The sequence below is a fragment of the Trachemys scripta genome, chromosome 6, assembly GCF_013100865.1.
Source record: "Trachemys scripta elegans isolate TJP31775 chromosome 6, CAS_Tse_1.0, whole genome shotgun sequence".
Classification (NCBI taxonomy): domain Eukaryota; kingdom Metazoa; phylum Chordata; order Testudines; family Emydidae; genus Trachemys; species Trachemys scripta.
Genome location: NC_048303.1, coordinates 38349797 through 38364250, shown reverse-complemented (window position 1 = coordinate 38364250; position 14454 = coordinate 38349797). Strand labels below are relative to the sequence as shown.

The window sequence follows — 14454 nt, the reverse complement described above, 5'->3', positions numbered from 1 at the left end:
CTGCGACACGCCCCGCTCGGGCGCCCGACAGTGAGGGCGGCCGCGCTTCTCGGCGTCAGCCGGACAAAACCAGTGAGAGCGCAGCGCGCGCAGATTGAGGCGCGTCGGAACCCGCTCAGGTCGCCGTGAGGACTGGAGGGCGCTGGAGCTCGCCATGGTAACGGGCTGTTTCCCCCCATCCTTAGGGCCCCGTCCTGAGTGTCTGCGCCTCAGTTGCCCCGGGCCGCGCAGGCTGCGTGGAGTCCCCGTTAACTCCCCCAAAGGCCGTAGGCGGGGGCTCTCTGGGAAACCCGGTAACCACCCACCAGCCCTGCTGTGGGGGTGGGACCTGCTGCTCCCAGGCTGTCTGTTTCCGTCGCCATGGGTGTCCCCTCCCCACCGTCCTGCGTCGCCTGGGCTAATGCCCTGCTGGGGCTGCCGCCCGGGTGCCGCTCTCTGTCTCCCCTTTCGTCACCCCTCACTCCAGCACCTCAGGCGGTGTGTAAACGCACCACTGAAGTGCAGCAGTACGGGGGAAGGGGCAAAGGACTCGGGCTTGGTCTTACGTCCATGCAAAGCAGGCCTTGGTTTTTACAGGTTCAGTCCAGTCTCCCCACAGTAAGTTGCATAAGCATTAAGGTTTTCTATCTTGGACGGACAAAGGGTTTTTTTTTTTTTCATTTTCTTTTCATATGAGAGTTTTTTCCAGTCCTTTAATCATTCCCCATGCTCTTCCCAGACCTTCCTCTAGTTACACAATGGTGTTTTTGAGATGGGGTGATCAGTACCGCGTGCAGTATTCCATGGCAGTCACAGCATTGATTTATCTATTATAAAATTTTAGGTAGTCTTCTTATGCATTATAACATTTTGGTCTCTTTTTTTTTTTTTTTTTTTGGACTGAACTGAGCAGAGATTTTCATTGAACTTTCTCTAGTAACCCCCTAGTTAGATTAGTATCGTTTTTGATGTACCCGTAAGGTGAAAGAGTAGTTAAATTTTTCCATCCAATGTGCATAACTTTTGATTGTTACCGAACTATCTCTCTGACTCTGCCTCCCCCTGCCCTTCAGTGACAGCCCACCCTGGGGAACGGGGTTGGGAACTCACTGGCCACCAGTTTCCCTGTTCCCCAGCTAGGCGGGAGCAGGGGAACTGTCCAGTGGAGCATCCTGGCAACCAAATGCTGCAGCCACCTCCACTGACGAGAGCCACCTCCGGTGCCGTGCACATGGTGGGCTGTCCAGGGGTGCAGGGTGCCGATCCCAGCTGCCTGCGCAAACACCAAGGCGGCAGATCTCACTGGCATTGATAACAGCTATTCAGGAGCAACAACTGGGCGCTGCAGGGAGGGGCTGATGTTTTGCCACTCCCCCCCCCCCCCCAATCTCTGCCCATGCTTTGGAGGCTGTCATGGCAGCAAAAAAATCCACTGGTGGCTCCATTTGAGAAATGCTGCTTTAGTTTATTGGCTTCACTAGAGGCAGATTTCTAAATTTTGCAGGATTTCTGTTTGGCTCAAGTAGTCTCTTGAACATTTCCGTTTAACCTTGCCTTCCTGGTTTCCTTTTTGTTTAACGGTAATAACTTCCGAGATACTATCCTAGCCACTTCTAGGGATTTTACTTGCTTTACTTTTAGCTTTAGAGCCATTTTGACTATCATTTTACTGAAATCTCCTTTTCCAGAGTTTAGTGTAAGTGGTTTTTTTTTGTTACTTTACTGAGTTTTTGATGTTGAAGAATGTAGGGTTGTTGGATTTTTTGCCAAATTTCCATACTGCCAAATGTATTTAGAGAAGAAGACTGAGAATTCCCTATTGCTCTGTAAGATTAGAGCAGATCTTAACCAAGGCAAACTATTTGCATTTCTCATTTAGTCTGTCTTAAGGTTGGTGTGGGTTTTTTTTGTTTAATTATCATCATCATCATCATCTGTTGTTTTGGTCACAAGCTTTTCTGTGTTCAAACCTGCTACTTAAAAACCATATTAATACACAGGAGATTTGCATATATGCATGCTAATAATTCTGAAGCTGTTTCCTTTACAGCACTGTAATAATCTGTATCTGGAATTTAACAAGACTATTAGGAGGTAATACCGGTTATCTTCTGTTTTTAGGAGAGGGTAGAAGCAGCTCCATGTCTCGATTTTTAATTGTTTGAAATCTGCAGTGTTCTACAACTAGTTTGGGAACGGTCTTGTATATTTAAAAAAAAATGTTCCTGGTATTTCCTTTTAATTATTGTCACTGCTTTCTGCCTGACATACTTCTCATACGTAGTCTTCTCTTATGTTGGCATTCAGAGTAAGAATACAGAATTCTGAATCTGATTCAGGATATATGCTTGTATGAAGACAGTGAAACCCACCCCCTCAGTCCTGCAAGTTATTCAGTGTAGGTGGCCCCTATGTCCCTAAGGAGACTAGCTGAAACTAATGTGGTTCTCCAAAGATGTAGGGGTCTACCTGCATGGAATACACAGAGGATCTAGGCCTAAATAATTATTAAAGTAGTGTGGATATAGACTTGAACTGAATTAGCTGAGCCAAAAGGATGTCATATGAAGCAGCACAGAAAGATTGTTAGCTTTGTCACAAGCCATATATTGTAAAAGAAATAGATATTACAAAACTTTAGTAGTTAATATCACTTATTTTTTGTGCTTTTGTTATAGGATAAACAAGATGAACTTTTAAAGGAGGTATGTACACTTTTGGTTCATTTATTAGGTTATTTGTTAAATTTAAGTAAATTGTTTGTGGCTGTTCTACATAAAGCTAAGTTTAAAGAAAATGTTCCTTGAAGATATTAGAGGCAATTTCTGTCAGGTAGTTCCGGTTAAAAACTTGAGATAGATTTATTATAGGAAATAATAATAATAATAGTAATGTTCTTATAAATCACAAGTTTAAAATTTATTACTTTAAACTCGTGTATATTTTTATGTTGTCATTGAATTTGTTTGCTGTTCCAAGGGGACTATAAATCTCACTATCTATGTTCACTAGTTTTTACTTTACAAATTCCCTTTGTAGGGAAAACTAAATCCATTTTTTTTTTTTTTAAACCTGGTGTCCATTGAAGTATTTTAAAAAAGAACAGCATTTGTTTCTTACTGAGTAATCTCACTCCTGGATTTTAGACAGTTTATAGCAGCATAATTATTTTGGTTTACCTACCTTTTTTATAAAGGGCAAAGTACATGTTTTCATTCATTAAAAAATGTAATGATTAGTCATATTTTCTGTCCTCAGCTTTCTTGTGAAGAAAGGAAGTATTAGTAATGCTTCCCATTTTACAAATGGGAAATTGAAGCACAGAGATTAAGGCCTTGATCCTTCAAACACTTACATAGATGAGTAACTTTATCTTTGTGTGTAGACCTGCGCTCATTGAGAATTTCCATGTGCACAAAGTTAGTTATGCATAGGAGTTAACAGGACTAGGCGTATGTGAAGTGCCCAAGGTCACACAGGATGTCAAACCAAGATCCGAGACTCAGGATATATCTGCACTACAAAATTAGGTTGATTTTATTTAAGTCGACATTGCGCCTCCAATTTAAGCAAGTCGATTTTGCATGTCCTCACTATGCTCTTTGTGTCAGCAGAGCACATTCTCACTAGCAGGGCTTGCATTGACTCATGGAGTGCTGCACTTTGGGTAGCTATCCCACAGTACCTGGAGCCAAGTGGAATGTTCGGTTGGGCTTGCAATGCCTCATGGGACCAAAACATTTGTGTGGGTGGCTATGGAAACATGGCATTAGCCTCCCATGTTGCACTTACCTAACTCTCTCCCTCCCTCCCTGAAATCAATGGCAAACAAACCAAGCCTTTTTTCCTAAGTCTGGGTTACCTGCGCAGATGCCATAGCACAGCAAGCATGGACCCTGGTCAACTGTACACTGTTGTGAGCATTACAAACACCTCACGCCTTATCCTGCAGTATTTGCTCAGCTGAGGCAGGAGCCACCAATGGAACAATGTGATGCCACCCAAGCTCTGCTGGAAGCCATGGAGCGGAGCAATTCGCAAATGCTGGTGACAGTCACTCATCACCTTGACACGGTAGAGCCCTGCTTCTGGGCTCGGTAAAGAAGCACTGACTGGTGGGACTGCATCGTTATGAATGTGTAAGGCCACTTTCGTGGAACTGTGCGAAGAGTTTTCCCCAGTCTTCAAGCGCAGCAATACTAAAATGAGAGCTGCTCTGACAGTTGAGAAGCAAGTGGCGATAACTGTGGACGCTTCCAACGCCAGACTGCTACCGGTCAGTGGGGAATCAATTTGGAGTGAATAAATCTACTGTGGGGTCTGTTGTGATCCAAGTTTCCAGGGCAATCAATGCACTTCTAAGAAAGGTAGTGACTCTGGGCAACATGCAGGACATAGCGGATGGTTTTGCCGCGATGGGATTCCCTAACTGTGTTGGAGTGATAGACGGAACACATATCCCTATCTTGGCACCAGACCATCTTGCCAAAGAGGTACTTCTCAATGGTGTTGAAAGCGCTGGTGGATCACAGGGGTCGTTTCACCAACATCAATGTGGGATGGTCGGGAAAGGTGTATGATGCATGCATCTTTAGAAACTCTGGTGTGTTCAGAAAGCTGCAAGCAGGAACTTTCTTTCCAGACTGCAAAATAACAATTGGTGATGTTGAAATGTCAGTTGTGATCCTGGGAGACCCAGCCTACTCCTTGCTCCCATGACTTATTAAGCCGTACACAAGCAGCCTGGACAGCAGTAAGGAGCGGTTCAACCATAGGCTGAGAAAGTGCAGAATGGTGGTGGAATGTGCCTTTGGATGTTTAAAAGCCCGGTGGTGTAATTTGCTTACTAGGTTAGACCTCAGTGAAAGCAACATCCCATTGTTGTTGCTGTGTGCTCCGTAATATCTGTGAAACAAAGGGAGAAAAGTTTCCGGTGGGGTAGAGAATTGAGGCAGATCGCCTGGCAGCCAATTTCAAGCAGCCAGACACCAGGGCAATAAGAAGAGCACAGTGAGGGACACTACGTCTCTGTGAGGCTTTGAAAACTAGTTTCATTTAATCAAAGACACACAGTAATGTGACACTCGTGTGTTGTTCCTTACCAAGATGTCCCCTTCATTGCATGTACTCCCCGGTAAACTACACCCCCGCTAACCACAGTGTGCTGAATAAATAAAGAGCCTTTTCTCCTCAATCCATTAATTTTTATTATGCTCACAAACACTGAGAGACAGCAAAGAAAAGTAAGATAACCTGGGGCAAAAGGGCTGATAACACGTGGATGGGGAAGGAGGGAGACAATGACAGCTTGCTTACAATTGCATTGCAATAACAATCAAAGGTGTAGGAATGGGCGCCTTCTGGTCCTTGTATCCTCCCCTGGTGCAAGGGATACCGGACTCTCCCCCCACCCTTCATCCTAGGACGCCTGGGAGAGGAAGATATGGAAGTTGGCGACGATGGCTGCAGGTTCAGCATAGGCTGCGGTGGTTCTCTAGTGTACAGCTGCCTTGAACCTCAACCAGATGCCTCAACATGGCTGTCTGCTCCCTCATAAGCCGCACCATTTTGTCCTGCATGTCACGCTCGTGTTCCCTTCATGCTCTCTTGTCCTCGCAGTTGTTGTGCAGGCTGTCAGACAGGGCAATCCTTCATGCGCTGAGCTCCGTCTTGTCACTCTCAGAGGCATGCATTAACTCATTGAATATGTCCTCCAGAGTCTTCTTTTTCCACCTGCTAATCTGGGAAAGTCTCTATTCCGGTTTGGAAGACGCGTCTATGGACAAGGTTTCATCTGCAAAGAATACAAAGTACAAGGGTAGCATTGACAGCGCATACATTGTTTCTGGTGCAAGGTTAAATGTTTTTATAAAAGAAACACCCCTCAATGCACATCCCTGCAAGCCACAACGTAATCAGAACCGCTGGCTACTGCAAGAGTCGGTTTGCTGCTACAGCCATGGTGAGTGATGCCATGAGGCATGGGCAAGAGGTCTTGTACTGAAGTTTTTTTAAGACATCCTTGGGATCAATGGTTCCAACCTCAACACAGCCCCCTTTCCCATAGCAACCTGGATGTGCTTGAGGACAGGCACCAGTGTAAAGCCCCACAGATTTGATTGTTACAAAATCGGCATCGGGTTGGGGTGGAAGGGAGACAAACAGGAAGCGTCGTGATCCCTCCCCCCGCTTCTTAAAATGCTGGCTGCAATACACGGTGATACCTTCCAGCCACAACCAGGGCTCGGGAAAGCGTGGTTGTATGACACAGAATTCACCAAACGGGTGGATTACTTATTGAATCGCTTGCAGTTTAAGGGCTAGCATTTAAAACTTCCCCCCCGTTTCCCCTAGGTGATCACATGCGATATCACTCTCCTGAGGGAAACAGAGGCAGAAAGGGAGCAGATGCTGCAAGCATCTGAGTACAGACCTGGTCCTTATGCTGCACTTCTGTGTGCTGCAATGATGCCAGAAGAGTTAAATACTGGAGTGGCATGGGAAAGCGTCCTACCATGGTGAATGAAATAAGGCAGCCCTTCCCAGAGTAATCCCAAAGGATTGCAGAGTAATTCCATGAAAGCTTCCTAGAGATCTCTGTGGAGGATTCCAGGGCCATCCCCATGCACATAAACAGTCTTTTTTGGAGAGCACCCTCTGCATAGTTGGAGTGGCCACCGATAACCACTATCCCAATTTTTTTATTCAGATTCAGCATTAAAAATAATATCATGTAACCCCCAAAGTTTGATTGAAAATGTGTACTCACCAGAGGTGCATTCCACAGCATCATGCTCCACTGACAATTGGTCCTGTGAGGGGATGGGTTCCAGAGTTTAGAAAAAGTTCTTGGCTGTCAGGGAGAATGGATCCTCCGCTTGCCTGCCATGCATTCTCCCCTTTCCTCTTCAACAATGTCCTCCTCGTTGTCGCCCAGGGCTCCTGGGAGGTATCCACAGAGCATTTTGGAGTAGTGATGGAGTCACTGCCAAGAATCGCATGCAGCTCCTCATAGAAGCAGCATGTCTGAGGCTCAGAACCAGAGCGACTGTTTGCCTCCCTTGTCTTCTGGTACGCTTGCCGAAGCTCCTTTATTTTCACGCGGCACTGCTGTGTGTTCCTGGTGTAGCCATTCTTTCCCATGCCCCGCACAATTTTGGCATAGATGTTAGCATTTCTTCTGCTGGATCGGAGCTCTGCCTGCACACTCTTCTCCCCACACAGCAATAATATCCACCACCTCCTGTGTGCTCCACACTGAACATCCATGATCAGCTGTGCTGACGAGCTCTCTACGCCGATTAAACAGGAAATGAAAATTCAAAAGTTGCTGGGGCTTTAACAGGGGGATGGCTGTTTCCTGTGTACCTGGCAGAAGTGCAGTGGAGTTGAAAGTATTCTCCAGAGCGGTCACAGTGGAGCACCTCCTGGAGGCCAGTTCATTCGAATTACATGGCACAGTGTCTACGCTATCCCCATGTCGACATGTGGATGTCGACTTAAGCACTACGCCTCTCACAGAGGTGGAGTACAGAAGTTGACTTTAGAAGCGCTTTAAGTTGGTGGAAGGAACTCGGTAGTGTAGACACATACATTATTAACTCGACCTAATGTGGCATATGTCAATTGAACTTTGTAGTGTAGACTAGGCCTCAGTCTAGTTCCATCCTTCCCCTCAACTCTGTTAGGCTGAAACAGTTCTGGTTTCATGTATTGTTGAACCAGACTAGCATAGTTCTCATCATCTTGATTATTAGGGCATACGTAACTATTACTTTCTAGTATGGTGATTGTGTACTTTTGTAGTAATTATTGGCCCTGAAGATTATGTGGTGGCTATACTAAATGTTAACAAATGGTGAAATATGTAGATTTTATGGGAATCCAGAGTTCAAGTCACCCTGTGTTCTGTAATACTATGGCACTTGAAGGTAACTTGTGGTTATTTCAGTTCTGAGGAAGAAAAAAATACCTTTTTGTAGGTGTTCACCTGTTGTTACTATCTCATTGTTTCATTAATAAAGTCTCCCAACAGAGGACAAAGGAAAACATGAGGACAGATGACATCAAGCACTTTGAAAAATGGGAATTTTGTGTTAGAATACAATATATAGCTATATTATGTAGCTGAGGCCTGGCCTGACATGAGTGAGTAACACATGGAGGGAGGCCTTATTTCTTGGAGGATAGAATTAGGGAGATAAGCAGATCATTAAACTGAAAACAGAATGTTTGTGCTAAATAAGATACGTTAAAAGGTCATGCTAAAAACAGAATATCTGAGCCAGCTAAGAGGGAGAACACACATTGTTAGGAAATGGTTCCCTGGACAAGGTAAGTTTGGAATGTAGAGATGAGGTCGAGTGTGGACAATGCATGGTTAAAGCATACTTCACACGTGATGCAGTGTATAGTAAATGCAATGTAATGTCTAAATGGGTATAAAAGAAGAGATTTTCTACGTAACTTGGGAAGTGTGGTATGCTCTTGAGTCTAATCAGCTCAGTGTAGCTTTGCAATATGCCAGATAAAGATACCTGTAGTTGAACTGAGTTTTTTGGGTCCCAGAGAACTAGATGAAGTCTTCTTCCAGAACTGACAAAGTGTCCTGAATAAGCCAAGTGGAAAAGGTCTCTGAGGGAACCTCAACATATTGGTGCTTTGTTTGTTTTAAAATTTTACTTCACTAATAGAGCTAATTGCTGTTAATTAATGTTTGTACGCTACTAGGATTTCTATTAAGTGTTAATAACTGAAGGGTTAAGAAAAATCATACTTCTTTCCCTGTTTTGCTGTGGATATGATTCTCTATCCTTTCCTAATTATTTCAGTTCCATACAGTGACAATTATTTTCTGCTTGTTCATAGTCTGAGAAATTGGCAAAACATATGTCATCATACCAACATGATCTGGCTCCAACAATCACCAGTAATACAGTGTATTCTATAGATGCCAAAGAAGAACTCTTGGATGAATGTGAGGAGATATGGAGGCAGATGGAAGAGGTATGTATATCATTAGTAATAGACTAAGTTTATTGTATATCATCTTCAAAACAATGTATTCTCTCAGAGAAGACTGGGAGAAAATAATACAGAATACAGGCCAAAAGTGAAAGTGTAAATGGCACTGAGGGATCCATTATAATGTGACTTTTTGTTTGCAGTATTGATATTATGTCTATTTTAGATTAACAGAATCTAATGTAGTGTAAGTTTAAAAACAAATAAAAATATTAACTATTATTATTTGTTTTGAATTAGTGCTTAGTGGGCACAGCTGAGATTGGGACTCCATTGTGCTAGACCAGTGGTCCCCAACCTTTTTTGTCTGGCGGGTGCCAGACAACGAACCACGGAGGATCGTAGCGGCGGACGAGCATCCACTGAAATGCCGCCGAGAAGCGGCAACGTCAATAGGCGTCATCGCCGAGAAGCAGCATCATCCAGAAGTGTCGCCGCCGAAATGCCGCCAGCAGCGACACCTATTGACGTTGCCGCTTCTCGGCGGCATTTCGGCGGATGCTCGTCCACTGGCCAGTACGCGGGTGCACTTAGATGCCCCGGTGGGCGCCATGGTGCCCGCAGGCACCATGTTGGGGACCTCTGTGCTAGACGTACAAATACTGAATAGATGAGAGATAGACAGAGGGAGGCAGAGGTTTACAGAGCAGTGATGTTAATTGCCAAAGGTCAATGGTCAGTGGCAACACTAGGAATAGAATTCAGGTTTTCTGACTTCCAAGCCAATGCCTTAACCATTAAACTGTGCTGCCTATCCACATTTTTATTGTTACTTAAAAAAAAAAAAAAAAGCAGAATCCTTTGTCTGATTTTTTTTTTAAATGGTTTTGAGGAATCACTATACATTCTGAAAGATGATAATACACCCATTCTAATTCAATTGGATGTGAAAGGAACAGTTATGTTCTAAATTATGGTACTTTGATTCTGAATGGTTTAACAGATTTTATGTAGTATTCATATATGATAGTATATTATTTTGAGTACTGTTTATTGGTAATAAGATAAATAAAACGATAACCCAACTAATGCACATGAATAATCTGTGCTGTCAATTTTACTTCAAGAACTACTTGCAATATTTTCTTCAGTGATTTTCGCTCCGTTATTGACATTTTTGAAATAGGAAGCACCTCTTTAAAAAGTCAAAATAAAAAATGGTTTAAATACTTGTGACCTACAATAAAATATGTTAAATGTATGTAAATATTGGGGGCTGTACATAAAGAAATAATGTCTAATCATAAGTACTGTATTTTCTGGCGTATAAGACTACTTTTTAACCCAGGAAAATCTTCTCAAAAGTCGGGGGTCGTCTTATACGCCGGGTGTCGTCTTATAGGGCGGGTGCTGAAACTTCCGAGCCGGACTGGAGAATCTGCGGTCGCCGCATATGGTGGGGGGAGCTCAAAAACGGCCGCGGCCGCATCCCCGCCCGATGACGAGGTGAGGGGGCGCCTCACCGGGAAGGTGTAAGTGAAGGGCAGAGCAAGCTGCAGGCGTCCGGGACGCCCGGGGTATGGAAAAAAGAGAGAGAGCGGCGCTGTGCCCAGAAAAACACGCCTCTTTCACCCGTCTGGCCCGCCCTTGTATCCTATTACCATACCTCCTTCTCTGCCTCTCAGATCTCGCTCCTGAGGACTGCAGTGAAGCGGCGCAGGCGCGCAGGTGCGAGATCTGAGAGGCAGAGAAGGAGGTAATAGGATACAAGGGCGGGCCAGACGGGTGAAAGAGGCGTGTTTGCGCTACCGCTCTGATAGTCTTGGAGACAGGAAGGGCTGGGCAGGCAGGGAGAGCTGACCAATCCAAGCAGGCTTTGTATACAACAACCAGCCAATCGCCGGTAAGGTACATCGCTTGCCGTGATTGGCTGGTTGTTGTATACTGGGTACCGCATACAGTACAGCACCAGTATCTGTACCTGTTCATACAGTATAGCACCAGTACATACAGTACAGTATACAAATGTCCAACAGTCAAAACCCCATCATGGCTCCACCAGCAAGAAGAAAGAAATATGAAGCCAGTTTCAAACTTAAAGTTGTAAACTTTGCCATGGAACATAATAACTGCGCTGCTGAAAGACAATATGGAGTAACAGAAAAGATGGTTCGGGACTGGAAAACAAATGAAAAAGCATTAAAGAGTATGCCAAGGGGTAAGTGTACATTAAGAAGAGGCACTCCACATTGGCCAGAACTCGAAAAACATGTAGCAGACATGGTGAATGAGCATCGCCAAAACGGTTATGTAGTGACACGAAATAAAATACATTTGTTTGCACTTCAGTGGGCCAAATCTAACCCAGATCACAGCAACAGATTTAAGGCCACTGTATCCTGGTGTACTAGATTCATGGGAAGGCATAATATGGTACTGAGGCAAAAGATGAAAATTGCCCCAAAATTACCTGCAGATCTTGATAGCAAAGTAAATAGTTTCCATCGATACGTAATACAACAGCGCACTAAACATGGCTATGCGTTAAGTAGTATTGGAAATATGGATGAAACTCCAATGAATTTTGATATGGTTGGAAATAAAACTGTCCATCAAAAAGGTGAAAAAACAATTTTAATTAAAACAACAGGACATAAGAAGTCCAGTTTTACGGTGGTACTAGGATGCACAGCTGATGGCGCCAAACTGAGACCAATGATTATTTTTAAAAGAAAAACAATGCCGAAATTCAAGTTCCCTGTTGGTTGTTTTGTACATGTGAATGAAAAAGGCTGGATGGATGAAGAAGGGGTAAAGCTATGGCTTGATAATGTATGGAGCAGGCGACCAGCTGGACTTATTCAAAAATGTAGTCTACTGGTGTGGGATATGTTCAGGGCTCATTTAACTCCCAACACCAAGCAAATGCTTGCAAGACTAAACACAGATGCGGCAGTTATTCCTGCAGGATTGACATCGTTGGTACAGCCACTGGATGTGTGCCTAAACAAGCCATTTAAAGATCACATTCAAGAACAGTGGAATGAATGGATGGTTAGCGGCGAAAAGTCATTCACAAAAGGAGGAAACATGCGTGCTCCACAGTTGGATGTTTTGTGCAAGTTTGTCATAAAAGCCTGGAATGATATTGATGCAGAAACAGTAATCAAGTCTTTCAAGAAGTGTGGCATATCAAATTCATTAGATGGTATGGAGGACGACTACTTGTGGCAAGATGAAGAGGAAGCCGAAGCTGAGACCACACCATCTGATACGGAATTCGATCCATACGATGACTGCCTTACAAATGTATCACAAGATGTCATTGATGTACTTATGATATCAGATGACGAACAGGAGGATTTTGAAGGCTTTTAAAGGGAAACTGTCACGCCAGCAAAACCTGTAAAAATACCGTAGCTTGCAGTTATGATGGGCGTTGCTAACTCGCCAGGGACTTGCCCGGCACTTGCTCTCTCTCTCTTGTTTGTTATCTTCCTCCTATCTTCATCAGTTCCAGTTTGGTTGACAGCTTAGAAAACAAACAGCATGGCAGCTCCCATGTGTTTATTGTCTTATCCTTCCTTTCAGCTTTAGAGTGAATTAGGAAAAGTTTAATCCACTTGCACTGTTTTATGTTTACATGTTTGATGACAAACAGCCTTATGTTTATAAGTGACAGTTTTCCTGCTAAGTACCTGCATGTCATAAGCATTTGAATTAAAATTACCATATTGAAATCAAATCTGATGTTTTTTAAATTTTTTTTTGATGTGCGTTGGAAGAGGGGTAGTCTTATACGGCGAGTATATCCCAAACTCTATATTTTAACTGGAAAAGTTGGGGGTCGTCTTATACGCCCAGTCGTCTTATACGCCGGAAAATACGGGTATATTCTAGGACTTCCTTTTTTCTGTAGGATTCTTTACTATATGTACATAATTTGGCATAGTGCATCACTTGGGATTAAACAAGCTGCAGGGAATAATGTCTGTTGCTTTATCAAGTACTCTTCCTAACTATCAACAGAAATATCATTCCAATTTTTTATCTAGGATGATGTGATCTCTCTTGCCACCAATTTTTCAGAAACTGAGGAGAATCCAAAAATTTTATCAGTTTAGATTACACCTCACCAAAGATGTTCAGTGTAATGATTTCCCAACCTCTTTAGAACAATAAAGGAAATGCTTGCACACAGTTTTTGATGGCAGTTGATAGCTGCAGCTACCACTTTCTTTCTCCTTTTTGTCAACATAACATCACCAATGCATGTTGTATGCTGTATCAGATAATTCTAGAGAGCTAATGATTAGCATATTACCTGCTCAGATTGTGTGGTTTATCATCTAACATTCCATTTATTTTATAATCATTTTCACCCTTTATTGCATAGCAAAATATAATATGTTTTATTATTTATTTCCAAAACATTAAGGATGAAGTTTTGAAACCACTGCTTGAGTCATGTAGTGTTTGGGAGAAAATATGCAGTTTTCAGGGGAAACTGACATACAACTTAATAGTGAAGATGCTGTAGGCCCATTACTAACTTCTTGGAATATTATGCACCTGTTTATCCCATAGTGGGGTCCACCTAAGAAGACAATAGGAAAATGTTCACATAATGTGATAAACTTTTTCTAAGGGCCCATGCATGAGCCAAGGTCGGTCATTCCCCCTCAACTATAGAAACCAAAATGACTAAATGAGAGTATGAGACCTGAAAAAGAGCTCTGCCTGGCTTGAAAGCTTGTCTCTTTCACCAATAAAAGTTGGTCCAATAAAAGATATTATCTCACCCACCTTGTCTCTCTAAATGAGGGTATTGTCAATCACCAAGGCAAAAATCTCTCATAATTTGCAGGTGTATAAACCTCTTTCTCCCTCCCAACCTACCTTAAAAAAATCTTCAAGTTACCAGACAAGAGTCATATGCTGCTTGCCTATGCAGTATTTCAATCCCAAACTAACGTAAACATTGTGTTTCTTGTAAATCAGATATACCATGAACAGCTTTTTCACCCCAGATTAGAATCTGCACATTTGTTTGCATTGTGAGTTACATCTGTGTCCTCCAAATTTAGGAGATAAGAATTTTGTTCGTTTTCATTGTAAATAATTGTTGAATTCTAACAGTAATAGAAATTGTGTGTCACAAATAAGAAGAAATATTAAAAAATATAAACCAGGGTATAACTGTGGTATATTAAAAGAAAATGCTTAGAAGGGGGATCCCAATTGATAATAGGGGCAAATAGTGCAATACAACCCGTGAAATGAATCTAATTTTCAAAGCCTCTCATAAGAAAGGGATTAAAGAAATGTGTTTGTACACCATCACCATCTACTGGATACCAAGGGAAGCAGCAGAGAAACTAAGTTGAAATCTGAGCGCTCATTTGGCACATGTCCAATAGGAATCAGAAGATGGGCCTCCGACCAGCCCTGAAATTATGATCTATAAAACTGAAGTTACCATGTGCTCAAGAGAGTTGACTGAACCCAACA

At 42.9% G+C, this 14454-nt stretch overlaps 1 protein-coding gene across 1 annotated transcript in view; it reads left to right on the top strand.

Moving 5' to 3' along the window:
* Window positions 1-13: 13 nt before the first annotated feature.
* CENPK (centromere protein K) overlaps window positions 14-14454 on the top strand; it is a 44494-nt gene continuing 30053 nt past the window's right edge. The window contains exons 1-3 of the mRNA XM_034773663.1: window positions 14-157; window positions 2658-2684; window positions 8848-8985. Coding sequence (XP_034629554.1) covers window positions 155-157; window positions 2658-2684; window positions 8848-8985 — 168 coding nt within the window. The 5' untranslated portion in view covers window positions 14-154. The remainder of the gene's footprint in view (window positions 158-2657; window positions 2685-8847; window positions 8986-14454) is intronic.